At 36.2% G+C, this 19,960-nt stretch overlaps 1 protein-coding gene across 11 annotated transcripts in view; it reads left to right on the top strand.

The window, feature by feature from the left end:
• Window positions 1–19,960, top strand: part of AKT3 (AKT serine/threonine kinase 3) — a 153,996-nt gene that overhangs the window by 118,895 nt on the left and 15,141 nt on the right. For 10 of the 11 annotated variants that reach the window (XM_026082009.1, XM_026082001.1, XM_026082068.1 and 7 more), the window contains 2 exons: window positions 13,266–13,480; window positions 16,938–17,025. In XM_026082009.1, the coding sequence (XP_025937794.1) occupies window positions 13,266–13,480; window positions 16,938–17,025 (303 nt within the window). Of the gene's footprint in view, window positions 1–13,265; window positions 13,481–16,937; window positions 17,026–19,791; window positions 19,909–19,960 lie in introns of those variants that run through there. The other variant, XM_026082061.1, reaches the window with a different exon arrangement.

Genomic DNA, 19,960 nt, shown 5'->3' on the forward strand with positions numbered 1-19,960 from the left:
AGCTTCTTGTGTAGAGAAATCAAAGTTTTTGTAGCTCTAATCATTTACAAGGGTAATTTCTTATATGAGATTACACTTTTCAGCAAGATGCTGTCTGCATTTCACTTTAAGTATGGACTAGCAAAGTATTTCCTTAGTACTAAGTGCACAGTATTGGCTATAATAAGGCAGTCACTGTGATACTGATTTTTGGTGTCACATGGAAGATACAAGATGGAATAGCAGATATTCATTTTGTAGATATTAATCTTTTTAATAACAGGACAAAAGATGTTTTGGCTATGAACTAGAGTGTAAGGGACTTCATGGATGATCAGTCAAATGACTCTTCATAGATGCAGCTGATCAAAGATGTTTAGGTGTATTTTAATAACAGGGAAAGTGGTAGGACCCGGTTAATTTTTATCAGCATAAAAGTACAGAGTAGATGGATGAATACTTTCCTTAAAGAACAACCATAGTCTTCTCTTTAAAAAAAAAAGCAAGACCATTTCAATGTAGTTTGTCCAACTTGTTATCACTTAAAGATATATGGCAATAAATAAGACCAAAGTAGGTTCGTACCCTTTGTCCATAGGCATGAGAAGATCAGCATGTCTTATAATTTGCTTCAGAATGAGACCAGTGGAGATGATGGAGATCTTAAATGTGGTACACTATGCTTGTTTGGCAAATGTTTTCTCCGTTATCCTTTTAGAAATGGGAGGGAGATCATATGGAACCAATTATTTCCCTGAGTTTTACATCAGAGAAATAAAAAAAACCTCTTTTATCGAGAAGCAGCAGCTGTCTTCCCCCACATTTCACCTCCTTTCTCACTTTCAGCTTTTACTTTTGGGGGAGTAAAATGATGTATGGGCGACCCAAAATCTAGAACTTGGCCATTGAAAGTGGCTGAAGTTCAGCAAGGGGAAACATGGTGCCCTGTGTTGGAAGGCCCTGTCCAAATCAGAGTAACTAGTCTTAAGATTTTTTTCATAGCAAGAAAAAAATTTTGCTATGTTTTTAGAGGAATTGAGGTTGAATTTTCCAGGAATGTTGTGTTGTATGCAGATTATAAGATGTTGTCACAGAGGCAGAAAAGCATTTTGTCACTGGTGCAACTATATATTTATTTAATTCTTTGTAACGCTTGTATTGGATCAGGATATTTGCCAAAGGCAGTCTGGTAACTTGTCTAGCTGAGAATAAGATGATCTACTGCACAGTTTACCAGATAGGAGTCAGAACTAATGGATATAGGCAGAAAGGGAACCACAGGAATGCAGTGAGACAGTACTGGCTAGTGTTATAGTTGGTGTTTTAAGTTTTTGCAGTCATCATAGCAAAGGAGAGTTTTAAAGAGGGATTTTAATGCAGAGAGAAGTAGCAATATGAAGAGCTCCTTCAGGTGTGGGGAAAAGGATGAAAGTGCTTGTTTGCAAAAAAGTGGATGAAAATAGCCAACATCATGGACAAACTGAGGCAATCATGGATCCTCTGATACCTATTGAAAGAGATTAGCTAAAGAGAGGATTTAAAGAAGACCAGCCTGTTATGCAGTAGAGAACATGGTGTTCTCTATTGTATGGATAATATATCCAAGAGCATTTTTTTTTAATGGAAGAGGGAGAAGAATTTGAGTAAAATAAGAAGACAAATAATGAGAAGTTAAAAGGAGGTAAAAGGAATTCAGGAAATGAATCAAATGGACTTATAGGCAGATTGACAGGCCAGAAAACACAGATTAGAGATGCAAAGCTTTTTCTTATGGTGGAAAAATGTGGTTGAGAGCAAGAAAGAGATTTGAGCTGGACKAAAGGAGACAGTTATTTTATTTTGCAAATTTTCGCTTAATAGAATCAATTAGAGTGCTTTGCAGAGAGAGATGTGAAGGAAGAAAGGCAGTAGAAATAGATGACCAGCTTAAAGAAAATGAAGAGGAACCGGAGAATTGTTTGCTTAGGAATATAGCAGAACTGAAGGACACAATAAATTCTGTAGTGGCTCATCCAGTTTTCCTTTTCTTTTAAATTTGTTTTGGATTATAAGATATTTGAGGCACTTAAGCAATGTGCTTTTTGAAATTCTGTGCAGCTTTTCAGTGCTTTATAAATAATGGGCAAGTGCCTTTATTTTCCAGCTCTAGAACTACTGGATAACAAAGGTGAATGGGAAAAGAGGAATTTGCGGAAAATGGGACAAATTAAGGGAAAGTAGCTGTTGAGATGTTGTTAGATGGCATTTGCATTCATAGGGCTTTAAGAGCAGTATGAACTTTCAGAGTTGGAACTCTGAAATACTGTTAGCAGAAACAGTGCAAAGGAAACTTTAATTTTTAGCTCTGTCTTCTACCATGCTCTAGAGAGCAAATACTCAATCCTATTTAGTTACCACTGGCAATCATTCATAAAGCCTGATCGTTGGTGGCTTTTGGGGGTTTATTTGGGGGGAAGGGTAGTTGCTGTTGTTATTGGCCTTCTTTTTATTTTTGGTGAGGTATTCACTTCCGTTAATTTTTTTTTCTTTTTGAAGGACTAATGAGACACTCCCCAAAATTGTCTGTGGTAGTATACATATATTTGTATTCTGACTCGTAACAGTTTTGCTAAAGATCTGAGAGGCCTGTAGTGGTGCTCTAACAAGATGAAAAGAATTTCATATATGAATTTCTCTTAGAGTGAGGTTAATATATTTTTGGAGGGTGGGAGGTAATTTGTTTCTCTAGCTTCATACCTCTTTTGTTCTTTTTACAGACTTTATTAGCTTTATTAAGAAGTGCATAGTATGCAGAGATGGTATGCTGAAACATGACAGAGTTCTGTAAGCTGACGCTTCCACCATCCAACGTTTGTGCCTTGATGGCAATTTCGAATTATTTTGCATTTGGAAGCAGTATTTGCTGTATTGTTAAGGGATTGCATTTCATTTCTATGCGTTTCTACCCTTGTCTTAGTTTCTTTGCTCTTCCTGCTTTTCCATGAGATTTCTTACATCCTTGTAATTATGGGAGTCCTTTGTTCCTTGCCCTCTGGCAGCTTAGCGAAGACTCAGGTTGTGACTGTCCAGGTGTAGGCTCCTTGTAGCATCTTATCCTGCCTCTGGCAACCTGGTGCAGATTGACTCCATCAAGATCAGTGTGTGAACTCTTGTGGATGGATTTCTGGTTTTTGTTCCTCTCATTGAATATAATCTTTTTAGTGCTGAGCTAATTATGTAGTCTCAGTTTTACTGTTGAGTTAGAGTACCTGATCAACTTTCCAACTGTAAAACAGTTTGAAAATCAAATGTAGCTCACATGCAAGACCCAACAAAATTAGAAGTGTTAAGTACGTTTTGGCAGTTCAATTTTATTATGCCCAGTCCTCAAATGTACCAGCAGACAATCATCTGAATGTTAGTTATTTTTCACATGCTTATGTGATCACACAAAAAGTACATGCTAAAAAGAAGCAGATGGTGACAGATGGGGAAGGTTGAATAAGGTGGTTTTGGAAACCTAGAAAAATGCACTTCTGTAATAGTGTAAAAATAAAAATCTTTGATCGCCAAGTTAGAGTGAACAAAATAGAGTGGCAAAACCCCCTGAAAACTTACTATTAGAAAGAAATGGAACCTACTAGCGTTCAATGTATATTTATGAAAGTATATTCAATAGCATTCTTTTGTCCAAGTATAGAATATTAATTTTTATCAGGCAGGGACTTTAAAAGGTGGAAGTTCTGTTTTTTTAATTCCTTTCAGAAAGATGCATTCAAATCAATTATTTTCCATGCCTGAAGAATGCTACCAGAGGGTCTTTCTTTAGTTTCACATATTGGTATTGTTGTAGACTGTGAGAGTATTTTACTTCCAATGGCACAACAAGATTTTACCCCTCCTTTTACAATGTTAAATAAATATACGTATGTTAATGTTTTTCCTGGGAAACATGCATGACATAGAGCTAATCTGTAACAGGCACCATTACCTCTTTGTCATACAGGCAAATGTAAAGCTGAGTAAGTAGATGAGGTATAACCCACAAAACAGGGATCAATTTTTGTGTGTAAATCATTATATATAAGGACCTAGCCTAGTACAAGGAATGAGGATTTGCTTATTCCCTTGCATTTGTTTAACGGGGTCTTAATATAAATATCTGTTGAGTTATAAACAAAACAACGATTCCTTTTATAAAATTTTCAGTGGATATTTTACTTCATAAATTATAAACTAATCTGCTGAATATTTAATTGGGAGGTCTCCTAGGAAATCTGATGCCATAATTATTTTTTCTTCTGATAATTAAGTAGGTATCACCTATCATGTTTGTCTTAACATATAGTATGAGACATAACTCTTTCATGGTGACACAGAACACTTTGCTTTTGTTAATTATTTTTTCTGTAAAACCAAAAAAACCCAACTTCTGACAGCTTGTACTCGTTTCCCTTAAAGTAAGTTTAGTTTGCTCAGTATCAAAACAGTGTAGTTGTGTTGATACATTCTGCTTCATTAATTTTCTTTTGATTTCAAAGGGATAGTTTTAGTGCGTTTACTCTCTGTTTACCTATCTGTTTCATGTATAATCTGATTCCTAGTAGAGGCACAACAGAATTTATCTTACCTGTGAAAATATGGCTTAGTGTTGGCATGTGCTCTTGAACAGCTGTCTATTGTAGATCTGGCTATATTTTATTTCTGGGTGAAGAGCAGGGCGGTAGGGGAGGGGGGAGGAAGAGCATCTATGCCTGAAAATATTTTCCCTTCTGACTTATGGGGATTTCACAATTTTCTTTTTACACCAGAATTCCAAATACCAAATTATTTTTTATGTTGAAAGGAAATAGAAATGGAAATGCAAAAAGTTGTTTTATCTTGAAATGCTAGTACCTCATGAAAATTCAAATGTGGTCTTTTTTCTGTTTTTTTTATCACTTACTATCCTTTAGTGCTCCACATTGTGTCATCTTATGTGCCTAAGTCATCAAAAATGTTAGTAATTTCAATTCCAGCATTTTTGGCAACTTGGCATTACCAACAGGGCCCTGAGGTGAATGCGATGAAACGTGGACAAGGCAGGGTATCCAGACCAGAAAGAACATCATTTGTTTGCAATCACCACCATCAAGATCAAAAGATAGGGAGCATTTAGATGAGAGTATGAAACTAATGCTCAGTTACACATACGGAAGAGCTGCGGCAACAACAGATATATTAGCACAAGAGTTAGACTTTCTCCTGAAGCCAGATAACCAATGATGTAACATGAATTTGAATTTCCATGCAATCTGGCTAATCTCACCAGACACAAAAACTAATTGTCCACATGCAGTATTGGACTTCTCAAGGGGAAAGATGTAACAAATATGCAAAAATAAAAAAACAAACAAAAGACTAGAAAACAGATTAGCTCCACATTGCCTGTAAATGAACTGCTGTATTCAAACCAGAACTTTAAAGCAGAGAGCGATTTTCTAATAAAAAACACATTTTTGTGTTAAAAAAAAAAAAAAAAGTACAACAGTTTCTTATGAAGATTGTCTCGATAACATTGTAAGTTTAAAGCATTTTTTCATTAATTTTCATTTAATCAATGCAAATACTATTTCCATTTCAGTAAAAGTCTTTAGTTTTTCTGAGAGCAATGAAAGATAAACAAAAGCTGAACAAATGCTGTTTAACGTTGGTAAAATTCAAAATCTTTTCAGCTAGAAAGGTGAGCAACCAGAAAGAAATGACACAATATTATCGTTATTACTTCTCATACAAGTCTTGCATCATATGGTAGTACGTGTTATGGAGACTACTACTAGTGCAGTGATAATTGTGTTACGAATAGATTCTCAGTTTTTCTCACAGTGGTACCAAACTGGTGGAGACATCAGAGAGAAATGGCTTGTTTCTGCAGACTGAATCTTTTGTTTTTACTTACCTTCTTCTATGAAAGGTGTCTGTTAATTCTACAACAGAGATATATTACCCAGTTAGTTTTTTGTCCATTGAATACGTTTTACTTTTGAAGATTTTTTTTTTTAATTGGGGGTAGGTCAGTGTTGCCATTGACATCTTAGAGTCCTTTGTTAGGATATTTTATTCATGTGCAATAGCTTAACTCTTCTTTTATCTTTTAAATTGTGTTGAAGTCGCAGTTTCTTGTAAGAGGTTGAACACTCTGACTATTCCAAAATGGAGAAAAACTACCTGGAAAAAACAGAGCAGTAATGGAAAAGTTTCTTCCTTTACTGAATTATTGGAGTATCTATTTCCCAGAATGTTTCTAACCTTGACATTTTTTCTTTTCAGCTCTGTAGAATAAAAGCAATCAGTATCCATTCAAGTGGTTTTAACTGTAAAAGCAGTAATGCTTTCCCTGTTCATACTAAGATACAGTTATAGTAACTAAATTAATATAATAATTGGCAATCATAGCTTTCTTCAAATGTCTGTTTGTATAAAGAAATGTGTATTACCTTTGTTCGTTAGTATTAGATTATATACCTTCTCATTGTTGCAGCGGTTACCACATTTGAGATAAAGTTCTAACAAATATACTTTTTAACTTTTGTTGAATAATATGTGGGTGAATATTTGTTAGCAGACCAACAACTGTAGCAATAAAAATGTGTGAAGGGTTACTAGGAATGCTTAAGGAACATACACTTCACCTGAACTATAAGGTTAATTGAAAACAGTTTTTTCCCCTTAAATTAACAGTACATTGGTGTATCCAAGTTCTCAGTTTTCTTTCACAACATAGGTGTACAGACAGTTTGTTTAGATGTTTAAATCTTTTCCCATCTGTTCCGTCAAAATTATCGATTGAGCAACAAACTATTTGTAATGTCCTGTCAAGAATGTCTATATCTAATGTGTTAAGAGAAACCATAACTAAGTCAAAAATATAATTGCCTTTCCAATAAGTTATCTTGGTTATCTAGCACAAAGTACAGAAATGATGTTTTGATAGTGTTCTTTTAAAGATAAAACCCAATAGTAACAAGCATTTGTAGAAGACTGACAATGAGTTGTATGAAGCCTTTCATTTTCAAGGTTGTAGCTATATTTGTCTAGGTTTGTAGAGTCCGGAAGTTGTAGCAGCTAATTATCTTTTGGTGACCTGTTGGAAGTACTTCGCTAGTTGTGTGAATTTTTAATGGATAATCAGAAAAATCTTTGAGAGGCTGCTTATCAGAGAGGTTTATTTTCAAGAAGATGTGGTAAAAGTAGGATTAGTGGATTTTCTAAATTTTGGCTCAATTTGTTTCTGAGGCAGTCACACCTTGCCCAGTATACTATTTCTGTATTATTCAAAATATGAGAGAACCGTAGCTTCACTGAAGTCAAGGGTAAATATATAATTGATTTCAGATGGTCCCAGATTTCACCTGTTGTACTGGCTGCTAACTTTCAAAAAAAAATGTTTCTTCTCACAAAATCCTATAAAAGCATTGCACATATGTATATTGACTTTTCTTTGGCTGACTCATTTAATCACCTGCTTCCCAAGTCTCTACCCAAGCCCTTATAAATAAACCTTTGCAAATGTGTCTCAAGTTGCTGCAGCCCAGAAGAGGAAAGTAGTACATAACAACCCAATAGATGTTCATGAACAATGTTCCTGTGGTAAATGTATCTAAAATGGTTTTGGCTCTAGCTATGGAAGAAATAAAGAGCCAATCTGATAAGAGATGTATTTTCACTAGGTTTTACCATAAAAATTGAATGAACATCAAATTGTGTTGATTGTATGTTTGGTTCTTAAAGGGGTGATGTTCCCTAAAACAAAAGACACTTGGTAATGTGTAGATTGGTAAGCCTGATCATGAAAATCTACAACCACTAATGAAGTAGAGGAAGAACTCTTTTTAATTAATTTTGTTTTCTGGAAAAGAGAATACTTCCAGTGGCACTAAAAATTTTATTAATATTTTCTAATTCATAGCACTGGACTTCTCAGCAGTGGAGAGCAGTATTAGAGGATTGCTTTTTGCTAACAAATGCCAGTGCAAGAAGATTTTTTTCTGAACTGTAGTTATCTGTCAGCAACATGAATTGTTATGTATGAGGGGCAAGACACATTTGTACTACTGCGATCTTAGCTGCATGGCAGTGTGTTGGTGCAGCCTTAGTCATCACGAAAGCAAGATTCAGTATGTGAACTGGATTGTGAATTGTGCATGTGTGGATTGACGGGCTTTGCTATGTTTGTGAAGCACCACGCCATCACGCACTTGGTTATTGCTGCTGCTGCTGGCTGCTAATACTTGCCAGAACCCCCCAAGGGCAAGCAGACAGTGGAGTCACTATAGCGTACTTTTTTCTAGCTGTTGCAGTTGGTTATCCTTGCTATCCCAGTAAATCTTAAAAAGAATTGGGAATGGCTTCCTAAGGCATGAGGAGCTGTGGCATGGACTATATTTAATGATACATGTATTGTCTGTTTTGCTTTAAAATATCCAATTGTTTTCTGTATTTTTAGTGTCAAATTTTTTGAGATTTGATACCTCTGAAATACAACTCCTRACTGATGAAACAAATGCTGTTATAGCTAGTGTTGAGCTTTCCGTATAAAATAAATATGAGTTGTGCTTGGTTGCCTTTTGAGCACAGTATAAATGAAAGTTTTAATGTAAATAAATAGCATTTCCTTAGCTGAAACGATAATATTGTCCAGTGCCTGTAAAACATCCATAAAAGCACTAAAGTACCTGCATATGCCTGGAAGCAGATGCCTGACTAATGTTTCTTGGTTGTTAGAGAGTGTGTATGTTATTTAACCTCTTGCATGTTTATCTAAAACTGGAAAAATACAAACCTTCACAACACCTGTGCAGATTTCTTTTAAAGCATCCATATAAACCCAGACAGTGTCGTCTTTTAATTATTACAGATGTAGGTGTATGTTTTAGAGCAACATCAACACCCATAAAAAATGCAATAGTTTAAATGCAGAAATTAATTTATGCCCACTTCGGAGCCCTTTTGTACTGCCAGAATGCTTTAAAGAGATACAGGTTGGGAAGAGAATCAGTCCCTTAATCTTCCCATTAAGGGAGAGTGACTATTGCAGCTGTGTGTACGCAGGAATAGCTGGGAGAGTCAGCATCCCTTCTGTGCTGAAAGCCACAGGGCAGAGCCTGACAAGCATCTTTCTGTGGCAATGCCAGGTTAAGGCCCCCCTGCCCTGGGTGTTCCACTTTTGTGACTATGCGGTGACTTAGGTCAGAAAACTTAATCTAGGTTAGAAATAACTCTGGGCAAAACAAGATTTTAACTTTTTTTTAATACCAGTCTAGTCTCTGATCCAGTGTGTTGCACAGTTTTAGCAATGTAAGTGAAGTGTGATGAGGGAACAGGAATGAGAGCATGAATTAGGGTGGCACCATATCTGAAAGAAGCAGTTGTTGAACTACAGCCTTAATAGCAAATGGAATGAAATTGCCCTCAATTAATAAAACTGCTGGCTATTTTTTGATTTTTTTTCTTGTATAGTCTATGGTATCATCCAAACTGAACCTCAGTCAGCCTACCTCCTACTTCACTGGACACTGGGAAGTCGTTTGAGTACAGTGATGATGTGATGGTGTCAAACAGGGATGAGTGAATATAAATGTTACTCACACACTGAAGTCAAATCACACTAGACCTCTCATCTCCTAAAATGTCATTTAGATCTTGACTAGGTCATTTGGATTTTTGGAAAACAACATATGAAGCAGATGAAGCAAGGGAAGTCGTATACCTGAATGATTTGACTATTGAAACAAATTTTGGGGAAGGAAACATGCAACTTCTTCTTTACTTCATGAAGAGACAACTGACTGGAGTATGTACTCAGTAGAGTTGCTGTTTCTATAACTGATGTGTTCTATGCAATTCTTCTGTTTGGTACCCCTAGAAAATACTAATATATTGCTTTGTAACAGATAAAAGAGTAGTTCAACTTGTGCCCTACGGGTTGATTTTGGTGGGCCTGCTGTATTTTTTGCTGTGACCTTGAAGGGACTGGGTTGTTAGGACAGTGTGTTCGCTTAAGTAAAGGTTGTTGTGTCCATACAGGAGGACAGGAATTGACTGGAGATGATGGAGGCAGTTCTTAAGGGCAGCATGCAAAGTCCATACAAACTTCCCACTGAGTCTGTGTGTGGGCAGGCATTGGTGATCTGTTGCTCACCTCCTGTCCTCATGGCCTAAGAAGGATTTCCTGAAAACAGGTATCTGTCTCATGGTACAGAAAAGATTGGATTACTCATAGGTACCAAGTATGCAACTGTGTCATGTTTCTTCTAGCACTGAGCGGAAGCTTTCTTGACCTACGTTCATTATAATTAAACCCAAATCCCTCAAATCCAAGAATTGTTTGAAAAGGATTCTGTAGTGCTAGGGTGATGTGTATAAACATGTTCTCATGCTTACCCTCATTATATGGATTTGATCGTAGGAGTTGCTGGGCTCCAGCACTTCCATTGACTTCTCACAGTCTGCAAATGCTGGAGAGGTTCTTAACACCAGGAGGAATAGGAATGACTTAAAAAAAAAATTTGTGTGTATTTACGTTCGGTGCATTATCCATAAATTTATTACAGTTATATTAAAATAAGCTGAGATGTATTATTCTTTATTTCTACACTTTTCAGGACTGTTTTCCTTTTGCTTAAACTAAACCCTTTTGATGCTCTTGCTTCTCCGGCTGGCTATAAACCTGGTATTTAAACAAAAATAAAGAGTTGCCAGTTTTGCCAGCTGGGGATGAGAACCCGGCTGGTGATATGTGGGTTCGGGAGGCAGTTAATCCAGCTTTTATGCTTTTTTATGATTTTATGTAAAAAGAGGTTAAAAATCACATTTGGCTCTTTCTTTGTACCACTGTTTTGTTGCTGTTGAGGGAATGCAGCAAAAGGTTGCTCATACTTTTTATTATTATTAGGTAAAGTCCTGCATAAATTAGGTAAAGCCCCAGATACAGTTTGCTTCAGCTATTGGCCATGTGATTTGCCTTGTTCGAGAATGAAAGGTTTTATCTTCCCATTGCCTGTTTTTATAAATCACACATTCAAACCACATCTCCCCTTGTAAAAGGAATCTACCCCTGCCTCACAATTTTATTTATTTTACTAGCTTCAAAAGAAAAGAACAGCCAACAGTACAAATAGGGGAAATGGTAACAGTGCTAATACATAAAGTAGAAAAATATATAATGCTTTTATTCTGTGGCTGAAGACACAGTGATTTAAAGATGTTAAGTGTCACAGATTTCATATACAATTTTTCAGCAAATAGCTTGCAATATGCTCAAACTCATAAAACATTTAATTAATTTTACAATGTTGGAGTTATTTTAGTTAGTTTTGTCATATGTACTTATTCAGATAATTTGTTGTATTTTACACTTTCCAAAATTTCACCCTTTATTTGGAAATATCAATGATGTAACGAGTCTGTGTGTTTTGGCACAGTTGTAAATAGTATGTGTTAATGTGTTAATATTTATGCTTTTTAATCTTATATACACAAGAGGGATTCGTAATATACTTCTTTTCATCATGTTTCTTCTACTATTCCTTAAGGATAGTGAAAACTGAATTTGACTGCATTAATTACTACTGTATTGTCAAAATTGCCATACTGGATCAGACTGTAATTTGTTTCTGCTAGTAGCATGTACCAGATGCTACAGAACAGGCTTGGGTTTACTGGGGGAGCAAAAGGAGAGGCGGATAACAGGGCTGTGCACCCCTCACTAGGACTGGCCAGGGTAGTGCATGTGTCTTTGTACTGCGTGAGGCCATCGTGGCCGCTTAGTGTCCCTGTGTGGGCGAGGGCTGGGTCTGCCCTTGCTTCAGAGGAAATCATTGGAAGTTGTCTTAGAGAGTTTGGAGAGTCATAAGATAATGTGCTCATAGAAAAATTTATTTCTGATCTGTGTTGGTTAGGGTTGCCTTACTCCTTAAAGCCTGAAGGCTTTACTACAAATCACCAGATTTTCACTAGAACGTATAGAGAGATGATTGTTCCTGTGTGTCCACTTCCTGTTTGAGCGCAGCTAAGCTCTTGGCTTTGCTGGCTGAGGTGACTGCGTTGCAAAAAGTGTTATGTTTTCTGTGAATTCTTTTTCTTTTTTTAATCACTCATGCTGCCTTTCAGAATCTAGCTTTTCATAATACAGAAATCCTGTAGAATTCCCTACAAATATACTCCAACTGGATTAGCTGCATTTCTCTAGTCTCTGTTACTGTCCACTATTAAAGTTTGAAATCTATCATTTTGAGGTTTTTGCCTCTTTAATATATCTTTCTGCAGCAAATATTAGCAATTTAGGCACGTGCCTTCTCTATTACCACTTATTAACTTCTAATTGTTGCATCTTTTTTGAATGAAAGGATATGACATGCTAGTAGTAATTTACAGAACATCTGAATCATATATATACATATATATATATATATATATATGCACACACACACATGCACACAGCACCCTTCAGTTTCCTTACTGCTTATGGTTTCATTATAGGTATATTCTGCTGTTATGTTGTCTCCATTTCTTTAATTTAATATGTAGATGTATTAAAGTCAAGGAATATTGTTTAGATTCCTTATTCTAATTCTGAATGGGGCTGCTGGGAGAGGAATGGTGGAGTAAGTCATCTTTTAGGCACATAAATATTGGAGGCAATCATATTTCTATGCATTAGCACAATCTAGCTGTTTTAGATTTCTTCATGGAACATAATGGAATTGTCAGGAGATATGTTCTCAGGGCTCTTAATATAAACAAAGGTTATAAAGAAATAACTTACCTTAATAAGATTAAGGTGTTTCTAAATTTCAGTCTTTATTCTTACTGCTGGGGTAAAGAGAGAGGAAGTGATTGAGCAGGGCGAATGTTTCACTTTCTGTCCCTGAGGAATCTGACTGAGGTAGCAGTGCCAGTAGGTTAAATGTCTCTTCCTAAAACTATGTACATTATAAAAGGGGTCATAAAGTAGGACATAGGAAAGGGGAAAATGCAGTAATGACCATTTGAGGGGGGAACTTTCTCAGCTTTATGTTATACTTGTTTCTGATGAATTACACTTGGAGTAACAATACAGTTCCCAGTATGTCTGAAATTCCAGCTAGCTGAAGTGTATGGGTCAGTACTGCAATTGTGTATATTGGATCTGACTTCTTGGAGTCCTTGTTGCATGCTGCAGAAATAAAGTCTTAAAAACACGTTCATAAAGAGATGATCCAAATAGACTGAAATGATCATGTCTGAAATAGCATATATCTTGCACCTGTTTTTGGTTTCTGTTCTAGGTGTTGGAAGATAATGACTATGGTCGTGCAGTGGACTGGTGGGGATTAGGAGTTGTCATGTATGAAATGATGTGTGGGAGATTACCATTCTACAACCAAGATCATGAGAAACTATTTGAACTGATACTGATGGAGGACATAAAATTTCCTCGAACTCTCTCTGCAGATGCAAAATCATTACTTTCAGGCCTACTGATAAAAGATCCAAATAAGCGGTAAGTGTAGAAGAACTCTTAAGGACCTAGTATCTTAAATTTTAACTTTAAGAATTTAAAGTGATTTACTTGGTTATACAGGAAATGGCCATATGCAGCAACAGACAGGAACAGGCTGCACCAGGGCCGGGATGATCCATGCGGCTGGCAGCCTGCCTCCGAGTTGCCCAAAGTCAGAAGCCACTGAAAGCAGGCTACTGGCAAGACGTGATTGTACTGGGAGCCACCCATGTCCCATAGACTGTAGTTTAACTCCTGATGCTAGCTTATGCTTTCTACAGCAATAGCAATTTGTATCAACCTGGAAACAAAACCTTCCACTAAATAGTTTTGTGTAAGTATTCATGAAATTTTGGTCATTGAGGGCTACTTACTAGGTGACGCATCAGACTGGGGGGACAGTGACAACTGCATAATAGTGTCATGGCTTTATGTTCTGTAGATGATACAGTTTATTTAGCAGGTAGGGTGCATAACAAATCTCGTGAGTCTTGCCTGGCACATGGATGGCACTTTGGGAATGCTTATATTATTATAGTAATGAATTGTAAGTATTTATGCGTTATAAAGGAAGTACAGTAGTGAGTAATAGAAATTTTTAAACTGAAGCCTTGGCAAAGCCCTATTCAGTTGTAACACATGGCCCAGGATTATTTTAGTTTATTGCTGCTTTGGACAGGAATTGGTAAGGTCTTGTCCTGGGGGGAAAAAAAGGAAACAAGTACAGTGCATATACTATTTCCAAAGTAAGTATTTTTAGACCTATGTTATGACAGCTTGAAAACTATGCCTGACATTGTATTTGGAAGATTACTTTGAACAACGCACACTACGTATTTCCCGTTGTTCAGGTACACAGCCTAAACCTGGAAAGATGCCTGTGTTTGCTATGAATGATTTAAAAAAAGTGTTCTGTTCCACATGTTTTATTCTCCTTTGTTTGTAAAACTTGCCATATATTGTTGCTACATTAAAAAAGTGGAAATCTGAGACTATATGGCTGCTAAGTGAAATCACCTTGTTTCTTTGTTCCCTTTTAACTGTAAGCTGTAAATTAGTTTTGGAGAGTATGACTTGACCCTGAGTTGGCTATAGTGTTGAGTAGGGACTACCCCACATTTTCTTGAAAGTGATCATGCCTGAAGACAGTAGAAGGCTTCCCGTCCACAGCTATGTTTTATTAAGAGCACATAGCTAGATTACATATTAGATCACATAAACTAGAAACCTATTAAGTAATATGCAGATCTTCTGAGTCAGATCTAAACAAAGGTTTGAAAGCAAATACCACCAACTGCTGCCTGTGCCCTTTTGTGGTGGGCTTTTTCCTCCACATCTGTTTTCTAGGCCAACCATCTTCCAGTGGCTCCCTGCACTGGACAAGCAATGTCCAGTTCCCTCTGGTTCTAAAATAAATCTCTTTGTTAGTCAGTGAGATGTGTCTTTAGGTTCCCTCTTTGCCCCAAGCTCCCTGCTCCTCTTGGGAATCACTCAGCCTGTTTTAGGGGTGCAGGCTTCCTTCTGTCTGTCTATCCTCTCCTCTCTAGCTATCCTCCAACCTAAGTGTGTACTCAGGAAGTTTTCCCTAGCAGCATATTCTTGATGGCGTTCAGGGCATAACCAGTTACCCTGTCACTCTGAGGATCCAGCTGCACCCAAGCGCAGCAGCCAGGATAGCACAAGTAGTCAGCCTTTCTTTTGCTGCCCAGCAAAGTCCCTTTTCACTAGACATACAGTAGTAAAAGCAAACTGTGAACAACCAACAAAATACATGGAGACTAAAATAAAAATTTGTTACTGTAGCAACTTCTAATGCATTTTAGTCTCTACACAATCTGACCCATCAAATATATTAACCTTTAGAATGGAAAAGATGCTTGCCTGTAATTAATCTCTGCAGACAATAGTGTTTATGACAGGCTTATGTTTATAAGCTTATTCATATTCAAGTTCTGGTGTTAGCTACTGACAAATAGGGAGGAGTACAGAGGTTAAGTGGAGCTCAGCTTTTCTCTGAACAGCTGGATACTGAGAGAAGTCTGGAGACTGCAGGGAGGTAGAAAATTTTGCAATGAGTAGTTGGGAAACAGAAGGAGAACACAGCTTTGAAATGAGAATAACTTCATACCCAGTTACTACAAGACTGAGGCAGAGGTCCAGAATACTTTTTTTAATTTGCCAGCAGAATAATACCAATACTAGGTTTTTTTTTTTCTTGGTTGTGGGAATTATTGTTGCTTGCAATAAATACTTCAGAGAAGAATTCATCTTGCTTAAAGGTTGCTTTTTAAAATTTTCTTTAAATCTTTGACAGTTTCTTTTAATGGAGCACAAACTGCCTGTGTCGTTCTCCCTGCTAAAATTTGACATGTATGAGCTCTTTGTTAAGATTTAGCTGCAGCTTCTTGATGTTAGATGATGGAAGAGCCCAACTCAGGGAGAAGTTACATGAGCACTGAGCAATCCGAACAGTTCACTGCTGTTGAAAAGGGCAGGGGTCCCTCCCTTCGTCCCCTCTCCTGGATGTGTGGCTCTAGCTGACCAACTCAAGGGAGCTCACTGACCTCATTGCTGAGTCAAATTTGACTTGCTAGTGCACCAGAAAACGGCCTGTTTGTTCTTGCGTTTTCATTGCTGAGTTGGGTTTCTTCCAGGCTGGTGAGTTGAATCTCCCTGCAGAGTCCAGTGGGTACCGCAGTCAGTGGCAGGGATGCTGTAGCTGGAAGGGAGCGGGGAGAGCTGCGGGCAGGGCTAGGACCCTCCTCTTTCAGCATCAGTGACCATTTACACGAGCTCAAACCACCTTGGGCAAGTTCACCCAATGCAGAAGGCTGCTATCCATGGCGTTCAGTTCCTGAGATGATGTGCCAGAGTCTGGCTTTGGCAAACTACAGGCCACAGTGAATAGTGTGGTTATTTACAATGGCCTTTAAATAACCTTCTCAGCAGGCCTACAATTTATTAATTTATACTAATTGACTCAGACTGAGACTATTTTATGATAATTGGTTAATTGTAACAGCACCCAGATGCAACAGCAGTGAACACTGTATAAAAATGATGTGTGAATCATTATTGATTCCGTGCCTGGCATCTCCTTGGCAAAATTTTGTGTCAGGGTTGTTGGGTTGGTTTTGGTTTTGGTTTTTAATAGTGCCAGAATGTTAGTTGGTCTTTCAAGAAAACTGAAGTATGTTTTTAAGACAGATGAATTATGAAAAAGCTTGTCATGGACAGTAATGAACACTGTAGTTGGAACAATCCAATAGAATAGAATGTTGTTCGGATACTTTTGTTATCACTTTTTCTCTTGATATCACTAAATTTCATATTAAACAGGTGAGAATTGTTCCTGGCTGTTCAAAAATAAATGGTCACTTCTCTAACAATCACAATAACATAGTCACACTTCAAAAATAAAGCTTGTATAACGTGAAGTTTTTTCTTTTCTCTTCAGACTTGGTGGAGGCCCAGATGATGCAAAAGAAATCATGCGTCATAGTTTCTTTGCTGGAGTAAACTGGCAAGATGTATATGATAAAAAGGTATGTCTTTGTATGATATTGAATAATCTGGCTTCTACAAGATGGTGTCAATTGATAGTCATAGGACTATTACTCTCTGAAGTTATTCATGTTTTTCTTTGCCACTTTTCATATTAATACAAATGAATAATTATTCTAAACAAAGGTGAAGTTATTTAAATTTTTGTTTTTCATTAATAATTTGCCAGTGGACCAAAAATAAGTTTTGCAAACCAAACTAAACTCAGCAAAGATTTTCCATTTGTTATTTAAATGTCTGAGGTTTTCCTTCCCTTTCTTCTTCCTGGGTCTTCAAGAGAAAGTAGGTGTATGAATCAAGATATGTGAGAAAGTGTAAAGGAAGTTTTTCAGAACTGTCTTTTTACTTATGCCTTTTGTTTGTCTTTATAGAAATATGAAATTGGAATGACTGAAAGGGATTCATAGCAAAAGTATACTTTCTGATTATTTGTATTTAAGCAGAAATCTTCTCTCAAACTAATTTTTAAAGAAATATCTAAGAAAATTTAAATAGCATTAAAATACTGAGCCAAAACAGCTTGTGGAGAAAGAGGGTACTGGGGATTTCATTTGAGCAGTATTGTCTAAACTCAGTCTTGTTCCTGTGATGTTCAACACTTTTTGGATGGTTTTAGAAAATGAAGTTATCTTTCTCAGTAGTGAAACTCAATTTGACTTAACTTGTTTTAGATACAGACATAGATATCTCCGTACTTTTGTAACTATTTACTTATTGCTGTAAACCCCTGCTATTTTGGTCTTTTGTTGTTTCTCTGTTCTGTTTTGTATTAAGGTCTTTTTCTGTTTTTTCCAACTTTTTTATATTGTTAGTCTTCCAGTTGAACCATGTGATTTTAAAAGATAGATTTTTCTTCTTTTTTGCTTTGTTTAAATAAAAAGAAAATGGAAGATGTATGAATGAGCAGAATATGTTCATGCTACAATGTAAGACTGTTCTTCARTTGTTGTTGAACTGGCATTTTCAAACTACGTGGTTGATGTAGGTGTGATATTTCTCTGACAAATACCAGAACTGGAATAAGAACTTGTATATTATGATAAAAATATGATACTATCTGAAATTACCTGATACTAGCTTAAGTGTGATTTTTTCCATGGATGTATCATGATATCTTGAGAAACTTCAGAATAAATAAATAATCAGAACAAGTACATTAATCAGATTTCTTTGTGAGCTCAACCACTGGCTGTTTGTGTAAGAACATTGTATAGAAGTACCTTGATGATAAAATCTAAAAATATAAGTTCAGGACCTGTCCAAAGTTTAAAATTATACTAAAATCATTTAAATTGCAAAACTTATTAATACAAGGTGCTGGGAGTGGGTGAAAAAGAAAAAGCTGTCAGATCATTCTTGCTCTATTGAAAAAAATTTCTTAATTATTTTACATTAGAGACAGAGTTCTCAATTCTACACTCTGTTCAACATTACTTTTAGTTAAGAAAATATAGATTTTCTTAACTTTTAAGCACATGCTTCGAATCTTTCCAAATCAAAGACCAGTGTCTTTCACTCAAGATCTGATCCTGAGCTATTAAAATAAATGGAGGTATTTAATGCAGGTATTCTGCTTTCATGTGCATGGAGGTGGATGAGGCTTAGTGGTGACTTATAACTGGAGAAATTGTAGTCCTACACTGTTTACTTTGTCCACTGCTGCTTTGAGAAACTAAATTTGCTAGTAAAAGTGAATTGTATTTCCTCAGTTGAACAATTAACTTTGAGGATTCATAGGAATTATTTTGTGCAGTATTGGCACACAACGTGTTCTTTATGGAAAACAACTTGTTGAAATTATTACCAACAGTACGTTTTTCTGTTTAATTCAAAATTACTTTTATTCTTATTATAAAACCATTCATTTGGTTGTTTAAAATGTACAGTCATTCCTTCTGCACACACAATTTTATCAGTTTTGAATTATGCAAAGAGTGTAAGACCATGCTCTGAAATGTAAACTTTAAGTGTAATCATATGATTAATGAAATTTCACTGAGTTTTTTTATTGTAATGTTTATATCAATGTTTTTGAGGTTTTATAATGTGATATAATTTCTAAGATAACTCAGAAGGAATGTGCATCAAACGGAAATTGGATTTTCAAAGAGATTTATCCTATGCTTGCTTCTATTGTTGTTGCTGTTTATTATCAGTAGTGTAGCCTTCAGTAGTAGGGTCACTTGATGAAATTTATAGTTGATATAATTATTTGCATAGTAAAAACATTTCACAGTATTTTTGCCTGAGGTTTATGCACCATGAAACTGTAATTTTCTGGCTACATTTCAGGAGTGTGTTTCTGTTAGTAATGAAAGAACTGAAGTTCATATTTGGATTAATGGAAACCAAAAAATCATGTGTATTCTAAATAGTTTCTGGGGGATAGTGTTGTACATGCGCGCACTATGCTATTGTGCTGCTAATTTTATCAATTTTACTAGAGATAAAGTACATATCTGTACTTATTAGGTTATTACTTTACTAGTGTGATTAGAGACAAAATTGTATGTCCACAAACTTAAGAGGATTAGATGCAACAAACAGTAGCTCTGTCAGGTCAAATGGATCCAAATGGTCAAATGGAATTACTAGCTCTCTGATACTGCTAATTAATTAAACTTATTTGGTACTACACAGTGATAATAAAATGTTGTATGGTACATTAGAGCAGAGAAGGTCGTTGCCTTTAAATGATAAATGTGTAGTAGTTAGCATTTGTGATCATATGTATTTATTTTTGGCAGAAAAATACGTGAGGGCATATGAAAGAGAGCAGTCTGTGCCAGGTTCTTCCTGTGATCATCTCAACCCTGATGAGTTTTTATCTCCATGCATGAGTATGAGAAATTGAATAGCTTGGCAAACTCTGAAAACTTCAAAAGCCCATATATTTCTAAATAAAATATTTGTTTT

Source organism: Apteryx rowi, unplaced genomic scaffold (genome assembly GCF_003343035.1).
Source record: "Apteryx rowi isolate R43461 unplaced genomic scaffold, aptRow1 scaffold_117, whole genome shotgun sequence".
In the NCBI taxonomy this organism is placed as follows: Eukaryota; Metazoa; Chordata; class Aves; order Apterygiformes; family Apterygidae; genus Apteryx; species Apteryx rowi.